The 19,043-nt window shown below is 39.9% G+C and overlaps 1 protein-coding gene across 1 annotated transcript in view; it reads left to right on the top strand.

The window, feature by feature from the left end:
- atrnl1b (attractin-like 1b) overlaps window positions 1-19,043 on the top strand; it is a 74,953-nt gene that overhangs the window by 25,534 nt on the left and 30,376 nt on the right. Inside the window, exons 17-21 of the mRNA XM_079658475.1 lie at window positions 4,469-4,753; window positions 5,794-5,931; window positions 8,039-8,132; window positions 16,625-16,677; window positions 18,760-18,854. Coding sequence (XP_079514601.1) covers window positions 4,469-4,753; window positions 5,794-5,931; window positions 8,039-8,132; window positions 16,625-16,677; window positions 18,760-18,854 — 665 coding nt within the window. The remainder of the gene's footprint in view (window positions 1-4,468; window positions 4,754-5,793; window positions 5,932-8,038; window positions 8,133-16,624; window positions 16,678-18,759; window positions 18,855-19,043) is intronic.

The following is a 19,043-nucleotide window of genomic DNA, read 5'->3' as shown; positions in this document are numbered from 1 at the left end:
ATCCGAATATTCGTTCGTTGGAGTACTATTCGGGTTTCAATTTCGTTTCGTCTTTCTTTTCTTGAATTTATTGAAATCTCCAATATCAACGTAAGAGCTTGTGCCTCTTCGGGGGGGGGCTAACACTTAACCATAAACGTTATCGTCGACTTTCTCCGTCTTTATATGTAGATATTGCTTTTTCTCCATTCATCTCCCTCATGTTGTTTCCATAGCAACAACAACTTCCTGTCAACTGCGCTAACTCTCCTTCCCCGCGCGGAACGAATATTCGCTGCTGATCACTACCGAATATCCGGAGCCCGAAAAATGGTATTCAGGACAGCCTACCCACCAGGGTTGGATGGATAGAGTCAAACAGGCTTAAATTTCAAACATGAACCAACAAAACACATCTGCTCTCTTTGCTTGGTATTCTTTATTTGTCATCATGTAAAAAGTCAAATTAAATAAGTACTGGACACATTCAGAGGTACCCTGTTAACAGTTTTTTTATTTTTATTTTTATTTAACCTTTATTTAACCAGATAAAAAGCATTGAGATAAAATCTTATTTACAATGCTGACCTGGCCAAGAAGGCAGCAACGTTACACATAACACATAACACAAACATATAAAATACAGAGAACATAACTAAGAAAACAAAAGACGAAAAAAAGCAGTCACTACATTGTGCACAATAGGACAGTAAGAAAGGCACTACTTATTACTGCAAGAGCAGCTGGTGGTAAGGACTTCTGACAACTTCAATTTAAAACAGGCTATAGAAACAAGTGCCGTCAGTTTGAGGCGTGATTGAAGGTCTTTCCAAGACCAAGGACCGTAATAAAAGAGACTCCTTTTTCCAGCCTCAGTCCGCACAGCAGGAACCTGGAACCGTATCAAGGCACTGGATCTGACGTTGTAAAAGTCACAAACTGGAGCAAATCTGGCACATATGTACAGTGGAAGATTTCCTAAAATGGCTTTATACATTAATAAAAACCAATGCTGCATCCTACGCATAGTGAGTGAGGACCATCCAGTTAGGCTATACAGTGTGCAATGATGAGTCCTATAGGGTGCATTTGATATATAACGCAGTGCAGCATGGTAGAGTGGGTCAAGTTTGGCCAAGACAGTGGGACAGGCAAATCTATAAATGGTGTCACCGTAGTCCAGCTGGGACAGGAATAAGCCAGAGACCAACCTTTTACGGGATGAAGTTGAAAAACAACATTTAAGTCTGTAAAGGAAGCCAAGACTGAATTTCAACAGTATTTCCCCGTCACATTGTCAAGTTGTTTAGAGAGTTCCCTCACCTGAAGGTCGGCGCGGCTCGGCTGTGTGATGTTTGAATTATAGCCTTGGTTCTGTCGGATCGTAAAAACATCTCTGACCGGTTTAGCGAGTAACACATTTAGGGAGCTGAAGGGTGCAGTCTCCAATTCATTTGCGTCAGATGGTGTTAGGTAACCCCGTTTCTGAACAGGGTGGATATTTGTCTTGAGGAATGTGTCCCTTATGGCGTGAAGGACAGAGAAGGGTATCCTATACATGTTCTCTGTTTTCTTTTATTCTCTTTCAGCTCCTCTGTCTGACTTTGCTCCTCCACATTAACTCTTTTCAATCACCACTTAAGTATTGAATGACCTCACCTACTTTACTTCTTTACTCCTCATTTCCAGTGCATCAAGAGGCTTTCTTTATGCTGAGCAGACTGAATACATGCACTTAAAAACTCAACCTTGTGATAAAAAGCCCTGTAGTATCATAACAAGTGCTGAGTGTGAGAAACATTTCTTCTCAGGAAAAAAGGCAATTTTTGCAGATTTGACATTGCACAGGAAGTTATTTGTGAGTTCCTAAAAGTTGTTGGTTTGTTGTTTTTGTATGGGGAAGGACTCTTGTTATGTTCTTTAACAGCAGTTCTAGTGATCTCTACCTGTCAGGTCAGTAGTGATCCAAAAACCTCTTTAGCGTCAGTGTAGAAATATCTTGCCAGATCAAACACATCAACATCTCTGTGCCACAGTATGAACATGCCCTCTGTTTCATCAACAAGAGTGCATCTCCTTGAGCTGCACTTACTTTACAGACAGACTTTTAAACATGCAAGGTCAAGTTGACTTTTGATATTTTCAAAGCATATTGCTCTGTGCTTGATTTGATCGTTAATATTAGGACCAGCCTGTTCTTCCACATCAATGTCACTGACTGGGTGTATTCTAGTAAAGTAAACTTTTTTTGTATTACTTTAAGCAATAGAGGCAAACTTTTAAAGGGGACCTATCATGCAAAATGCACCTTTGTATGTCTTTTATACATGAATATGTGTCCCCGGTGTGTCAGGGAACTCACCAAGTGTCAGAAAACACAACCCTCTCTATTTTCCTCCATACCCAAATCTCTTAAAAAGGGGGTTCAACGGATCTGATACATACTGATCCAGATTTGAACACTTTTCTGACGTCAGGACGGTGGCGCTACGGCTATTGGGCCAACTCCACCAATTAGGAGGAGACAGCCACGGACATTGCCGTTCCAAAGCGCTGGAGACGCTGTAGTACATATTTCAGGCCACCAGATGGTGCTGTTCTCACTGAATCCGAGCATGAAAGGCAGTGTTAAATTGAGCGAAATGAGGAATGGATCAAATGGATGATCTGTTTGCTATTTTGAAAAATAAAACGTATACATATACATATTGAAATATAGCATGATTGGTCCACTTTCAATTCAAATGTGGGTATTTACTGCTTTATGTAACATATATGATGGTAAAATGGATCTTTCCTTGTTTGCGAGACACTCACTTTTTTATGATTATTACCTCTGGGAATAAATAATTTGTAATTCAAATGTTCTGTTATTAAATAGAAGGAAAAATAATTAATCGATTAATAAAGCAAAAACAATCTGCATATTTTCTCTTTCTAAATAAAAGTAATTAGTTGTACCCAAAGCCTTTTTTTAATAGTTTAGTATAATTTATTTTAAAGCAAAATATGCCATTAGAAATTTCAGGCAATGATCATTCAGCATCTCTGCCATTAAAATGCTCACAATGCTTAAGTTCCATGAAAACTGGATTTCTACATATTTTAAGAGTTACTGGTCTTAATGCTGCTCTGTGCAGAACACTGTCGTAATGGAGGAACCATTTTCTTAAATTGAATAGAGCAGTAGGGAGAGTAAAACGGTAAACTGACGTTAAGAAGATGTTTTCATATAGTAAGTCCACTTACTTGTGAAGATGTTGCAGCGGCGTTAAACACAGAAAAAGACAGATATTAAAATGGTGATGCTTTCATTTAGAATAATCTCTGTAGTGTCTTACCTCACAAGCAACATCAAACAAGTTCAATTTGCGTGCATTTTAAAATACACTTGAAAGCTTCCATAAATAAATAAAGTCTTCTCAGGACAATCTATTGAGTACAAGCTTTATTTGTTCTGGGAAAAGCTGTTAACACTCGATACAGTGACTTTGCCTTACAGAGCTAGTCATAATCATCATTGAATTCACGTAACGGCTCCAGGCACCAGATTTAGTTTGCTCGTGTTCACACGTTTTGGTTTATCTGTCGAAATTCATGTGGAAAATGTCTGTTTTGTTTTAATGGCAGATTTCGTATGTGATCATGCGTTTGTGTTATGGCCAGACAAAAGTCCTCATCCAGCTGCTTCTCTTCTCCGAATGGTGTGTTAGTGAGAAATCTGCCACTTGCGTCATGTCGTCAAAACAGACTTAAATGGCCTTACTTTGTACTGATTGTTCTGCCGTTGTCATGGTTTCACATCCATTAGCAGAATCGCTGTAGATTTGTTTGACATAAACTGAGGTAAAAGCACTCAATGTTTGTCTCCTTTAAAATAGTAGTGGCATTTCTCCCCACCCTGAAGAGTCTGTCTGGCAGGCAAGTGGCGGCGCTGAAACTTGTCAAGCAATTAAGTGGCTTGAAAGTTCGTCCCCAAACTGACAAAACAGCGAGGTGCCACTTCACACATCACATTTAATCCTTTTATTGAACTTTGCTCAAACTTTTCTCACTGGCCTTGGCTTGTAGACACATTTTCTATCTCCTGCTATGGCTTTCCCCCCTCTCTATCGACTGTTAAATGTTCATCTCTTGTCTTCTTACGTGCTCTTAAACCTGACAGCTCGCTGGATAGCGACCAGCGTGTGTTTTCAGTGCAAAGTACGTTAATGTTCCTTAATCTGTATGTCCTGTTCAAGGCTAAGAAATTACTGAATTTGTCTGTTAAAAGGCTGAAATCTAAGCAAATAAAACCTGAAACCACATTGGACCTTTTTGTTACAATTTGCATTCTGCTGTTTGTTTCAAGGTGACTACTGGGCTAACTGAATGATAAAATGAAATGCAATTGACAAATGCAGCTAAAAAATCTATATAGAAAGAAAGAATTACGTCCCTAATAACAAATTAATATAAACAAAACAAAAGATTTTGGATGTAACCATAGTTTTTCAAAGAAATATATCACAAGTGTCTCACCCCCGTCCCTCTCCTTCAGCCCAGAACTGCTCCGGCCTGCGGACATGTTCCCAATGTTTGGAGCAGCCTGAGTGCGGGTGGTGCGGAGACCCCAGCAGCACGGGGAAGGGTCTCTGCACGGAGGGCTCTTACCGTGGGCCGCTGAAGAGACCGGCGAAGCAGGGACAGCAGGTCCAGCCCTCGGACATGGTCCTGGAGCCGGGCGTCTGCCCCAAAGACAAAGGCTTCGAGTGGGCCTTCATCCACTGCCCCGGTAAATGATCCACTTCCTGTCTGTCTTACTGAAATTACAGATCATGCATCATTACTTTATCTACTTGAGAGGTTGTTCTTATGAAGGATTCTTGTTACAACTTCCCTATGCAACTTATCCCTCCCTGAGGACTTGATGCAACCTTATGCTAGTGCGGCATTTAATGCTGTCATTAAGCCCAAGTCCATACACCCACGTCATGTCATGATATGCTCACAGCTAGTTGTAATTTGAGAATATGAGATGCTCAGTGGTTACATGTTAAGGGGTTGAGGTGATTTTTCTTATTTAAGGTTTAAGCCTTTAGGTCTCTTAGTTTTCCTTTTCATTCTCAAAGTTGGAATTATTCGTAAAAATCCATTTTTACTGTCGGAGAACATTCAATACAAACTAGTTTAGTATTAAAGTATGTTAGTCTACGAATCAATCTTGCATAGAATAACACTTTTTATTATTTTGACGTTTGTTTACCACACCATTAGAGTACTTTCATTTATATTTCCAATTGGACACATAGTTCATTAAAAGTGGCTGCCATTAAAAAAATAAAAATAAAATCAGATTAAATAGTAATTATTATGACATGGCAGACACAAGCTACTGACAGCTCTAATGGGTTTGTCGCTTTTCCAGGAAGCATAACAACAACAACAACAACCCTAAGTGTAAGTTCTGTTGGGATGGTGTCAAAATCCTAGCTGACTATTAGCTACAGGGCACAAAAAGATTGTGTTACACAAATGACTCAGAATTGACTCAACGGGGTCCAATGGGACTCGCAGACACATTGAGATAGTGACTGCGAGCATGTAGGATGAAATTACTCATTTTTTTTGTCTCTAATAATACAAAAAGTGCTAGTTCCACCTTGTGTTAGCTTGTCTTCTACCCCCCAGCATAACAAATACAGCTGTAATATTCACGAGTTGTTCAATATGTTAACATCTGGAACTTTTCTTAAATATGTAGTTAAATATACAGGAAGTCAGAGAAGACCTTGCAGTTGCATTTTCAACATTCGCTCTCTGTTTCTTTCTCAGCGTGCCAGTGCAATGGCCACAGCAATTGTGTGAACGGCAGTGTGTGTGAACAGTGTCGTAACCTCACCACCGGTCCTCACTGCCAGACCTGCATGCCTGGTTACCATGGAGACCCGACCAATGGCGGCAAATGCCAGGGTGAGTGCCGCATCGCCACAGAATTGAGTCATTCTGCTCACAGGAGACTTAACGGATTTACTTGTTATCGTTTTGGTGAAGCAGTCAACTGATGTGGTTAACATCTAACCGCCTTCATCTTTTCACAATCACCTGCATATATTTTATTTTAGTTAACAATCTACATTAAGTTTAAGCAAACACTAATTACGTTCACTATTTAATTGTATTTAGAATAGACCTGCTGTTTGCGAATGGTAATTAAACTCCTAGAGGAATCTTCGCTACTCATTGAATTCTAAATAAATAAACACACAGTAATACAGCATTTTAACCAACAGAGGGCACTGTTGTGTGGATACAAATTGGTGACAGTTTCTCTGTCCTGTTTGATTAATGGGAATATTCCTCCATATGGTGGTTTCATTAACAGAAAAACAACCAAAGGAAAAACAGACATCTGGTCTCTGATGGTTTATTTTTGCTGTAGTACCTCAGCTGAAAATAACCACTCTCACTAAAGACGGTGAAATGTCGAGATTAACTGTGACTTTCTGACATTAGAGTGAGCATGGAGCAGATGTGGTATGCTGAAGGTCACATCCCCTAAATCCATGCTTTGTTGAAAAAAGAATGCGTCATCCATCTTCATTTAGGATGTTCGGTTTATGGGTTTAACACACGTACAGCAGATTGTTTTGATATCATAAAGGCCTAATGAATATTCCAACACATCTGCACATACTTCATTTTTTCCCGGTTCTCAGGTTATGTTGCTCAGGTTTCTGTCTCTCGTCAAAAACTGTTTCGATTATGTTTTTTAAACCGCTCATGATGCAGATTTATTATCTGTCTCTCCTGCTCATTGCTGAATAAATTGCATGGCAGCCCATCATTTATACAGCGTTCTCATCTTCCGAGCAACAGCACATAACGTTTGCTGAACTCAACACGGAGAATGGGTGTAAACATTAGGTTGTAGCATAGGAACATGCATTCAACTAAATATAAAAATGACTGCATGTTCATGGGCGTCACTGGATACATTTGAGATTGAAAAAAGACTGGTAGAGATTCCTATTTGAGAGGAGACTTACCCACGCTTGTCCCTTTATGAGACATGAAAAGCATTCCTGAGAAATTACATGGAGGCTATTGTTTGAATTGACTGTGAGCAACGCACGCACACCTCGGAGCTTTATGGTTTCAGATACCATCTGTAACCTGTACAGTGAAGCTGCACAGGTGAGCATCAGTGAAGGGAATATTCTCTTATACTTTCGGAGCCTGAGGACAATCATTACTGCATGCCAATTGATCCATTTTTTAATGTGACAGGGATCAATTGCATATTTAATGTGTGTTTTATGCACAGTGGGCATTTAGTGAACCCTGCTACCCAGTGTGACTCGCACAAAGTACAACGAAATCCCTGTATGACACGCTGCCAATAACAACAAGTGTTGGACAAAGTGCTATGACACAGTTAAAAGCACTGCTGTCACCTCAAATATTCATATGTACGTTCTTGTGAGATGCGTAAGAAGCACTATGTCCGCTGACCCTCTTGTAATACACCTTCTCAGTCGTTTTCATCTCGGTCAACTGAAAGGAATGAGTCAATGTTTTTTTTTTTGTCCTGCAAATGCAAACCTGAAAGGCTGCCAAACTAGAAGCACTTAAGGAGCCAATTCACACGTCTATTGCTTCACTGTTTATATTCCACACACACTCTTACACAATGCCCCGCGGGTATCCTGATGTCCTATCTAGCGGGGGGGCATATTTTCTCCGTCACATCTCAGATCTTTGAAGCTGAGGCAATCTTTTGGGAAATACACTTGTTTACCATCTCACAAAGATCAATGTCAATTTCATCTCTGCCCGTTCAGTACAGCCGAAGAGATTTAAGTAGCCTAGCTTAGCACAAACACGGCAAACAATGGGAAACTCCTAGCAATGTGCTTTAGAGTGAAGGAAAGACAACTGTTGTGGAGATGTTATGCTTTATTGTGCCCTCAGGAGATCCTGAGCTCCAAGCTTTTAAACTGATGTTAGAGCTGCGTTTTTTTTGTTTGATACTGATATTCCTTCTTTCTCTCCCCTCTCTTCTTCTCCATCTTTTCAGCCTGTAAGTGTAATGGTCATGCAAACGTGTGCCAGGTGTTAACTGGCAAGTGCTTCTGCACCACCAAGGGCATCAAAGGAGACCAGTGCCAGCTGTGAGTACATGTGTTTACACACACACACACACACACACACACACACACACACACACACACACACACACACACACACACACACACACACACACACACACACACACACACACACACACACACACACACACACACACACACACACACAGTTACATTTCCAAATTTAACCCTATTCTTGTTCCACACAAAGTTATGGTTCAGTTCACCATGTTTTTTCAAAAGTTCTGATCTGCACCATTGAGGTAGAATAAGAGAAAAACTGTTAATGCTTCAACAGAAATGTACTGACTTGAGGTAATGTCAATCATAACAGATGACTGCCACCGGGCCAGTAATCAGTTGGGATAGTGCCATGATGAAACGCTTGGGGCTATTTTAAAGGTAGCCATTTTGAAAAGTGAGACAGTCAATCATTGGAGGCTGTTATACGTTGTTTGTGATACTTTTACTTCACACACCTGAATATTGGTTCAGGTATTAACAGTAGATCATATAGAAAATAAAACAAAATTATATAACATGGCAATAATACCATTTACAATACATCATAATGAAAGATAGAGACTTCGTGGAGTTTTTTTACTCTCTACCAAAAATGTTACAAACTGGACCAGTGCATCTGTCAGTTTGATTATGAATGTGTTGCCACGGCAATTCATTTCTTTAGTGATGGATTGCGGTCATAAGGAAGTCAGAGAGACACAACAAAGAAGTATACACATTAAAAAAAAATTAAGTGGATTTGTATTTGAACCCTGACTCTCAGTAACCCTTTTGTTTAAATGATATAATGGGATTTATAGATTGTGAGGTCACAGTTCATGAGCATCGATTTCTGATCACTTAAAGCAGCGCCCTTCCTTCCGATGTGGCAATTGGACGTTGTGGTATTAAAATAAAAACAGAAAACCATCAGTTGGCGTTATTGGCCACCTCCAGCAGAATTTCTGCTGATGCGGTGGATTCCCCTGGTGTGGGAGGACCATCTCCACTCAGCCGCCTGCTTTCCCAGTTGTAAGCAGAATGAACTGATGTTTTTAATACCACTAATGCAGTAAGAGATACAGAGGGGTCACTGGCAAACGGGAATGCACACACACACACACACACACACGCACACGCACACGCACACACTCTCACACCATGCCCTCAGCTTCCCCTCTCTCTCTATCCGTCTCAAGAACACTTCCTGAACTCACTGTGTTCAGATTGTGTCATCTCTACGTGTTGTTACACATTTCACACCATATTTAAAATACATCTGATGCTCCTTCATAGAAAACATTTAAAGTTTAGTCACATTCTGGACATGCCGTACTGATTCTAACAGTTTAGTCAGCAATAGTCACAGTAGTCATGATGCTCTTAAAGTCACCCATGGGAGTTTTCCTACTTAACAAACAAAAGTTCTGTTAATATTCTCTTTCTTACAAGAAACAACAACATTGTGTCTATATTCTTAAAGTCTAACATGCATGTCCTTCCTCATTTCTCAAGTTTAATTGGATATATGTTTCATTTTGGATTGTTTCAGCCATTCTTACCAGCTAGTCTTCCTCAGTAAAACGGGGAAAACATCCCTCTATAGCCAAACTAGTAGTCATAAACTTCACATGGTGAATCTCAAACAAAGTCAGGTTTTTTTCTTATTTATCACTTAACATCATTTTTTCGTAAATGGCAGTCCATCAAAAATGAATTGGTATAAGACGAGCTGGTAGCCTTAATTTATGTTTGGAAAAATGTGTTTACTGCCTTCACATGTCTCAAATGGAAAAACATTTCACATACTTAATACACATTAGAGGCATCATGCGCTGTAGGTTAATCACATGTTGCATTAGCATGCGCGCAGAAGAATGTTAGAACATTTACATTTACATAATCCGCAGCTTTTACACACGATTACATGTAGATTTGTTATTTTTATACCATGTTCTCGATACAAACTATACTTTTGCAGGCCAACCTATATTCAGTTTTCATGAATGTGCCTTCTTAAAACCTAACATAAAATAATAATTAGCACAAGGGTGTATACCTGTTACATCTTTAAAGTCAGGGCCATTTTTTCAAAGCAGCCAATAAAACTGAACGTTGTTAGTTGTGTTGAAAAAATAATAAAAATGAAAACCTATTAAAATGCATTCCAAAGTTCATCTCTTGGATGATGCAATCGATATAACATCAACGCTTTTGACTAATATTCAAAGTGAGAAAACAAATTAAGTGTTTAGAGTCGGGTGGAGAGTGACACCTCTTTCAAAACCCCCATTTCTTCTCGGTTGACGCTGACAGCGAATACATGACACTTTGCACAACAAACTAAATGTCACCTTAAGTCCTGCTACCAGATGGAACGCAGTACAATGCAGAGCCACTCTCAGGATAGCAGGTGGCTAACATGACACAAACGAGCCAGTTTCTACCCAATGAAATCAGAGCTGCGTATCAGGACAGGCCATGCAGCAGCAGGCCGATCATCATCAGCCACTTAAAGGGCGGATGTGCCCATACAGCTCTGGAGATAGTTATGAGAAAAGTTCCAGCAGCCCATTACTGATTATCAGCTTCAAATGTAGCCAGCAACATAAACGGCCAGAATATGTGGCTAATTCAGTCCCACTTATAGACTAATTAGATTATCTAATTTCGGTTGTATCCTTCATCTCAAATCAATTTCTCATTTAAACATGTCAGAGTGAACACCTTTTATTGTTCATGTTTAATCTAATTGGTGTATGTATTGACCAACAGTCCCTTTTTCCTATAATGTAATTTCTAGTATCTCATTACATGCAATCAGTTTCTGTCAGCCACTCACCCTCACCATCCCGAGCAGTAACCCTTTAAACAAAGACCTCCACACAGGGGTACTCTGTCTTTTCCCGCAATGTACACACATGCACGTTTTCACACATGCATGCACCGCAACCACCATTAGGACCGCCGAATAATGGCTGCAGTAATGAAGTGAAGGGTGCATCGGTGCAGAATACAATTGTTTTTTGCAAACAATTGATGAGGCCCGCACTGCGTTACAGTGATGAGTCAAACAACAGCGGTTAGGGAAATATTTGTTATTATAGAGCTCATTTAGACAAAGACATTATTCAGGATTCTTCTTCTGCTGGAGGTGAACGGGAGCAGCTCTGAGAGTCGACACGTGTGTGCTCCCTCCAGCCTGTGTATGTGTGAAGGACATTGTTTATGTTTATTCCACATTTTCTCTCTTTGTGTGTGTCTTGCCTGTTAATCCCAGTGTGTGCACAAGCGTAGACAAAGGTTCCGAGTTGAGTGTAGATCAAATTAAGATACAGTGGAGGGGGATTGCCTCAAGTTCCGATGCGTGCGCGCATGCATGCAGGTGTAGATTAAATTAAGATACAGTGTAGGGGAGTTGCATTATACACTCCACAATGAGCATGCGGGTGCACGTGTGTGAGTGTGTTTCTTGCCATCTGCAAATGCCAGGCAGCTGAAACGCCCCAGCAGCGATGCTCTGTAAGGTCAAAAAAGCCCGAGGTGTCCTCCGTCCTTTGTACCGTAGTAAAAGAGCACTCTACCCTGTCCCCGCTTATTTAATATTAACAGTGAGAGTGTCGGTGCTGATTCCTCCCCATATCGGTGTCCTGACCCCCTTTTAGATCCTCCAGAGCACCTATGCTTGTCTTTCACTACCTGGTGGTTAGATAAAGAGTCATTTCTGATCAGGTCAGTTCATATTGTTTCTTTGAATGTAGGGCCCTTGAGTAATCAGTAGCTACAATATCACAACTGTGGGGACAAGAGACATAGCAGTATATTATATATATGTAAGATTTAGCAATATGAACAATTTATAATAATTACAAATCAGAATAAGAAATCCTTTATTTGTTCCACAGCAGAGGACATTTGCTTTGTCACTGGAAAGGGACATAATACATCATAATAAACAAAGATAAATAAAGAGGCAATCACGCATTGTTTAAAATATAAGTACACATTCATAGTTAATATTAAGTAGCAGCATTATGATGTAAGAAGCGGACATAATCAAGTATTTAAAGGTGACCTATCATGCAAAATGCACTTTTGTACATCTTTTATACATGAATATGTGTCCCCGGTGTTCCAGGGAACACAACCCTCTCTATTTTCCTCCATACCCAAATCTCTTAAAAAGGGGCTGCAACGGATCTGATACAGACTGATCCAGAGTTGAACACTTCTGTGACGTCACATAAGTGGCGCTACGGCTATTGGTCCAACTCCACCAATCAGGAGGAGACAGCCATGGACATTGCCGTTCAAAAGCGCTGGAGACGCTGTAGTACAGGGGTGGGGAACCTTTTTCCTCTCAAGGGCCATTTCAATTTTTACAACATCCTTCGAGGGCCGTACAAATTATTGAACTCAACGTCTGCTTAAAAAACTCAAATCACAGCCCATTCATTTCGCGTTTCTTTCATGCTGTGCAAAGAAAAAGCAACCTCTTAATCCAGATATTTGACCATGACCCGCGCATTCATGCACCGTGGCATGACCACCAAAACAGAAAGATATGGACACAAGATGTGTGCAAATGTATTTAGTTTCATATCCATGTGGACATGATTTAAGTGGGGGGGGGGGGGGGGGGGGATCTAACCTCATCTAGGGGGGTTTGGGGGCATGCACCACCAGGAAGATTTTTTTTAAATGTTGAAGTTAAAAGCATCAATCTGGTGCACTTTGAGAGCAACATGAAGAGATCTATGGATACATCTCTCAACACCAATATGAAACAGAACTGTAAGCAGATTTTTTTCTTTATGGATATTTTACAAATCACTTCCCTTTTAAACTGTATTCTTGTTTATTAATAACAACTTTTCTTTACTGTCATATTAGTATTGTATACCTGTTTACTTTATTCTCTTAGTTTTCTATAACTATAATGATCATATAAAGATGTGCCTTTACCTCACTGGTTGGAGAAAAAGCTTCTTATATTCGTTAGCATAGCTAGCTAACCAGATGCTAATAACAACAACGTTATTGACTGTATGATCAGTATGACAGATCGCCACTGGGCTTTCAACTAAAGACACAACCACGCAAAAACTGCGGCATGTGTACAGCTCCTTATGGGTATTGCAATTCGTGAAGTCCCGGCCCGGAGCCGCGTTCTGGTGCTCTCCGTTAGAACTACACTCCTGTCAGACGAGACATATACCACGTGATGACACGTTAGGCTCGTGTTGTGTTCAAGGACCCTGACCTTGGCCAGGAAAAACAAGCTTGTTTAATTATTTTGCGGTCTAGATTTCTTGAATTTTTTTCTTTTTTGCGTGTGTTTATAAATTACCTCGAGGGCCGTACCAAATGGTCTCGCGGGCCGTATACGGCCCGGAGGCCGGAGGTTCCCCACCCCTGCTGTAGTATATATGCCGGGCTTGTAGATGGTGCTGTTCTCACAGAATCAGCCCATGCAAAGACAGTGTTAAATTGAGCGAAATGAGGAATGGCTAAAATGCATGATCGGTTTGGTATTTTGAAAAATAAAAAGTATAAATATGCCTTTTATATAGGTACTATATTATTCAAATATGGCAAGATAGGTCCACTTTAAGTATCATCCAGTTGTAACACAAAGTATATATAGCAAATAGTATTGTTATTTCTCAACAGTGGTGTTACAGTCTGAAGTAGTGAATAAGTCACTCTTTAAAACAAAATCAAAGCCAAGTTGCAACCTTTTCTACTCTGTATTGCTCCCTGGTCTTATTTAAGGAGTCAAAATAAGTCCCTCGTCTGACTGACATTTTGTTTTTTTTACACAATGTCGTAGACGGTGACTCCGGCTGTCTCGTGAATCCAAATTGCTCCAAAACAACCGATGCTGCGTTATTTTTAGAGGCAGAGTCATTCAGCATAACATCACTCTCTGTCACCTCCTCCTCCTCATCAGCGTGCGTGTCTCTCAGCTGGTTTTGCCCCCCCCCTCCATTGCTCGATGGGTGTCTTCTGTGACTCCTCGACACCGCTTCCCATTTTAACAACTCTAATTGGTTGTCTGTGAGATAAAAATCAACTGTGAAACGAAATCAGCGTGAGATATGTTTGAATGTCATTCCCACTTTGTTAGTGCAGTTGTAGTTCTTCTAACAGCAGAGGGGTGACACAGTAGTTCAGAGTAAATTGTAGACAGGTAAAGATAGAGGCACAAAGCGAAGGGATGCATTCAAATGGAGATGAAGAACCCTGTAATCCAATGAGCACTGCCATACTTTTCCCCTCATTACATGCCTTTGAAAAGCCTTGATCCTGGCGTAACACTTTGTGGATGTTAAATGATTTATAATTACCTCCTTTAAAAACCGGACAATTTTGGAAGATGGTGCAGTATCTGTGTGAAATGTGTGTATAGTGTTTGTTTAAGTTAACCTCACAACATTACAAGGCCCTAAGAAACCCAATCACAACCTTTTGTAACAAATACACATGAAAAGTTTGTGTAAAGGCTGCTTATTTGGAATTGTATTCAATCTATAGAAAGTTATAGAGATTGCATCCTAAATAATAATACAATCAGTTAGTGTTTGTGTGGAGGATGGAGACTTTTCGAGGCTTCATAAATTACAATGTTTGTCAACTAACAACAATGGATCGGAGGCAAATGGAACCTCGTAATTGTCCAATTTTCACACCATGTGCAGCCCTGGGTTATGACCCTCATTAGCTGGAGACAACATTCATTCGCCCTGGACTTACAGTCATTTCACACTTGCTACAAACACAAACCATGGGTTAAGCACAGGGTAATTATATTATTGTATTCTTTTTCTGGAAATGACTACTTTTTGTTTGCGTCTTTGTTTCTGCGTTGGCTGCGTTGTCATCAGAATTGGAAAAAGTATTTTCTTGCTCCATTGGGTCTTTAAGGGGGAAATTAAACTGTATATTTATTCCCCAGTGAAGGCCGTCTATGCCCCTTATTACTCATTACTTATTAATATAAACAAATGCATTTAACAATGAAGTAGTTTTTTGTTTAATAAAAAGAAAGAAAAAAGTATACATTTCACAAACTGAACAACATGCATTATTTTAGTGCTAGAAAGGCATTTTATTGTAATCAAAATGTCTCCGAGCAAACAGGCAGAATTTCTCGTTATGTTTGCCACGCCTCCTGTCTACTCTAATATCTTGATCACAAAGTTTCTGATTAAGAGCTTTGGTCAGTGCAGATGTTAAAGGTAGGGTATGTAACTTTGAGAAACCGGCTCGAGATACACTTTTTGTTATATTCCATGGAATGCTCTTAACATCCCGATAGCAATGAATATCTGAAGTGCTTTGACAAAGAATTCATAACAAAATGTCATCTGTGGAAGCCGTAGTACTGTAAAAAGCACGACCAATCATTTTAGCCGGCCCGGCTAAAATAACTGGATGGCCTACCTGCCTGTCAGCCTTCCATCTGTGCACAAACCTATCCCGTGCCCTCATTGGTCATGTGCGCGTTCGTGTGTGTTGGAGGAGGGGCTCTGTAAGGAAGTGGCAGATTCTTCTCCGGTTGTGTATTTTCAAATTCTAGCGATGTCGAGCCGGTTTCTCAAACTCACATACCCTACCTTTAACAGCTGCCAGAAAATACCTATTGTCAAAATCTATTCCTAATTGAGTTATTTAAGTTTTTGAACACATTTTAAGTAGGTTATGTTAATGTTTAGGTCTTGCTTTTGTTCTTTTTCAACATTGCATTTAAGTTGCACTTTACCAGGCTATTTAAATAGTTTTTTTAAAGCAGTTCTAATACTGATTAAGGGATATTCTATACTTGAATGCTGTGGATATAAATCCACTGATCTTCAACTACATTGCTATGAATGGAGGTGAGAATCAAAACTAATTAATGTTGCAAACCAAGGCAAACCAGCCATGTGCTGTGAGCATTGTGAATATGTTCACCCTGAGTTCTGAATATCAAGCCTGAAGTGTGAAACAAAGTCAAACTCGCCCTTGGCTCTTTCTTGCCTCTAATATGAAGTAAGCATAGCTCACTAGATGTAATCCCTTATCTGATGCTTTTAAAGGGTTCACCTTAATTGTTGATATTTTTTCTTTTTCTCTCACATCTTAATTCGCTGCTATACAACTCAACTAATCGAGTAGGAATTCATTTACATAAACTCTGCTTTTGGCTCCAAGGACATAACGGATTACATGTAGTACTTTAAGATGCTTCTCTCTGTGCGCTGGGATCAGGTAAAGTTTGTTTCATGGCACTTAAGTTGCTTGGATAAATAAAAGTTGCACACAAAAAAAAAAAAAACTAATTAACTTTTGCTAACTATCAGATTATTACCTCTTTGTCAGAAGAAGAGACTTGATGAGGCGCCGACAGCAGGAGCTAATGCGCTGGCACTTGGCAAACACAGCTCCTGATAAGAAGGCATTCTTGCTCTCAATCTGTTAGCACCTCTCTCCTTCATCTTGTTCTCTCCTCTCTGTTTCCCTCTCTGCAGATGTGACTCAGAAAACCGTTACCTTGGCAATCCACTCAGAGGAACCTGTTACTGTGAGTAATTCTGCACTGTACAGAGACCACACACACACACACACACACACACACACACACACACACACACACACACACACACACACACACACACACACACACACACACACACACACACACACACACACACACACACACACACACACACCTCCTTGATTATTCTCGGCAATTCTCTCTCTGCTTATCTTTCTCTCCGTCTCTACACTTCCACTTTTGCGTTAAGGGCAGATGGAGCATTTTAGCACTTTGGCACCAGGGGCGCTTGTTCACTGACAGAATGACTTGTCGTGAAAATGTCAAGTGCATCAGAAGGAGTGAGTGATTGAGCTAATCAAGGAGACGGAGGAGTAAAAACTCTCCGCTAAACGACTCACTCCCTCAATCACCCACCTACTCATTCATTCATTTATAAAGTTGACTTAATGTCAGTTTGACTTGAGTGCAAAGTACAAGGAAAAATATATATCAAAGCGAGTGAAAAAAAGAAATTGACATCCAATGCTGACGAGTAAATCTGTGCCAGTGTTTCTGTGTATTCTGTACATGTTGGGGTTTGTTTACATGATGTGGTGTCCTTCACGGTGCTGCGGTACGCATCTCTTTCAACACTCTGCCACTGACAACAGAGCCTTTGCCAAGTTTTTGTCCCTTTTTTGGAAATGCCATAGCCTGACACCGGACTCAATGACGGGGGAGGCAGGAACTAAAAAGCCTGGAGCCGGCTTTAACCTCTGCACACCTCTGGGACTTTCTCTTGAGCTCTGTTACTCAGTATTGTAAACATGACACCCCTGACTATCTGAAAGGCCATTGAGCATCGTGGATAAACACGCTGATCTCACAGTGACGTAATCCAGCTACTTCACAGTGTGTATCAAATGGGAGGAAATGCCAGGTCAATTCGAATGAACGTTTGATGCTGAAAAATCACATAAACAGACTTGATACATGACAATTGCGTTTGTTGATATAAGAACCACTTACACATTTACTTTTCTTTATTGTTGTTTTTTAAGTTTTTTTTTTTATCTATAATGAAATTCAGCACATAGGTAAACAATAAAAACAAAATTGCAAATTGAATGTCTTTGTTCAATTTACAATTTACACGCGCCGTGATCAAAGAGTCATTACCATGTGACGTAGCGCTGAACAACGATAAAAAAGTCTGACCGGTATAGATGACCAATCACAGAAAATGTGTACCAGCCAATCACATCACATCAGGGTGGGACTTGCATTATTAATATAATCTGAGCGATTTAAACTTTTGCCAAATATTTGACCTAAAAAAAAGTCTTCTCAAGAAAAGCTTTTAATGCAGTTAATAGTTCGTACAGGTATGTACATAGAATGCATTTACAAATGACGCTATGGTGGCTTTAATAGACCTCTTTATGGTCTACATCTCAAACACAGCCCATATCAGATAAACGGTTGAGATTTACCCAGTTTGTCTCAGACTGCTGACATCTTTCCAAAGCGGGGGGGGACCCAGACACTTCTGCCAGAGCTAATGAATCATGAGTTAGCTGATCATTCTCCCAGGCAAGTTTCAAATGGGAACAACACGTTTACTCCAACCTATTCACTTGAATCCAAATAGTTGTATTTATAAAAACAGTGCTGACTCGTAAATTATTATTATATTATTTTATACTGTAAAAAGAAAATATCTGCTGCCCTATTAAATCCATTTAAATGTGATACAATCCAAAATATATTGGTCAATATAGCTCATGTGTGTTTACTTATACTTAATACTGACTCAGAATGTAGTCAATTCGTGTGTGACCACTATTAATAAATAATTTGTAACTTCATTAATCGCTGCAGGGGAGTTTTAGAGCCCGCTGTCAGGTTCTCGTTCTCTGCTTGATGAGAAAATTGTTCAACCTGATTGCCGTCATTGGATTTGATTACAGACATTTAGATTTCACTTGTCTCCTTCATGCATTTTATTATTGGTTTTTCTTTTGATCATATCACATTGCGTACGTCTTTATGTATTCATCTTGTCATAGTAGTCTCTAGTAGTGTGAGCCAGGTATGAGAACTTTGTTTTTATCATTTCCAAAACAGACAACCTCCTGATAGACTACCAGTTCACCTTCAGTCTCATCCAGGAAGATGATAATCACTACACCGCCATCAACTTCATGGCCTCACCTGAGCAGGTAACTATATCCTGTAGTCTCACACTGACACCTTCAGAGTTCTTGATCTTTCTTCATTATAATCAAGATGTCAGAGTTGCACTAAGACTCTGGAACAGCTCATCAATGATTCAAGTCTCAAATAGTGTCATTTCCTGTACCTAGGCTTTTTAGATCTACTTTATATTAAGGCTCTTGTGTTTGTGTGAA

The sequence above is a fragment of the Notothenia rossii genome (assembly GCF_949606895.1).
Source record: "Notothenia rossii genome assembly, chromosome: 11".
In the NCBI taxonomy this organism is placed as follows: domain Eukaryota; kingdom Metazoa; phylum Chordata; class Actinopteri; order Perciformes; family Nototheniidae; genus Notothenia; species Notothenia rossii.
This window is presented reverse-complemented; position numbering and strand designations above follow the sequence as displayed.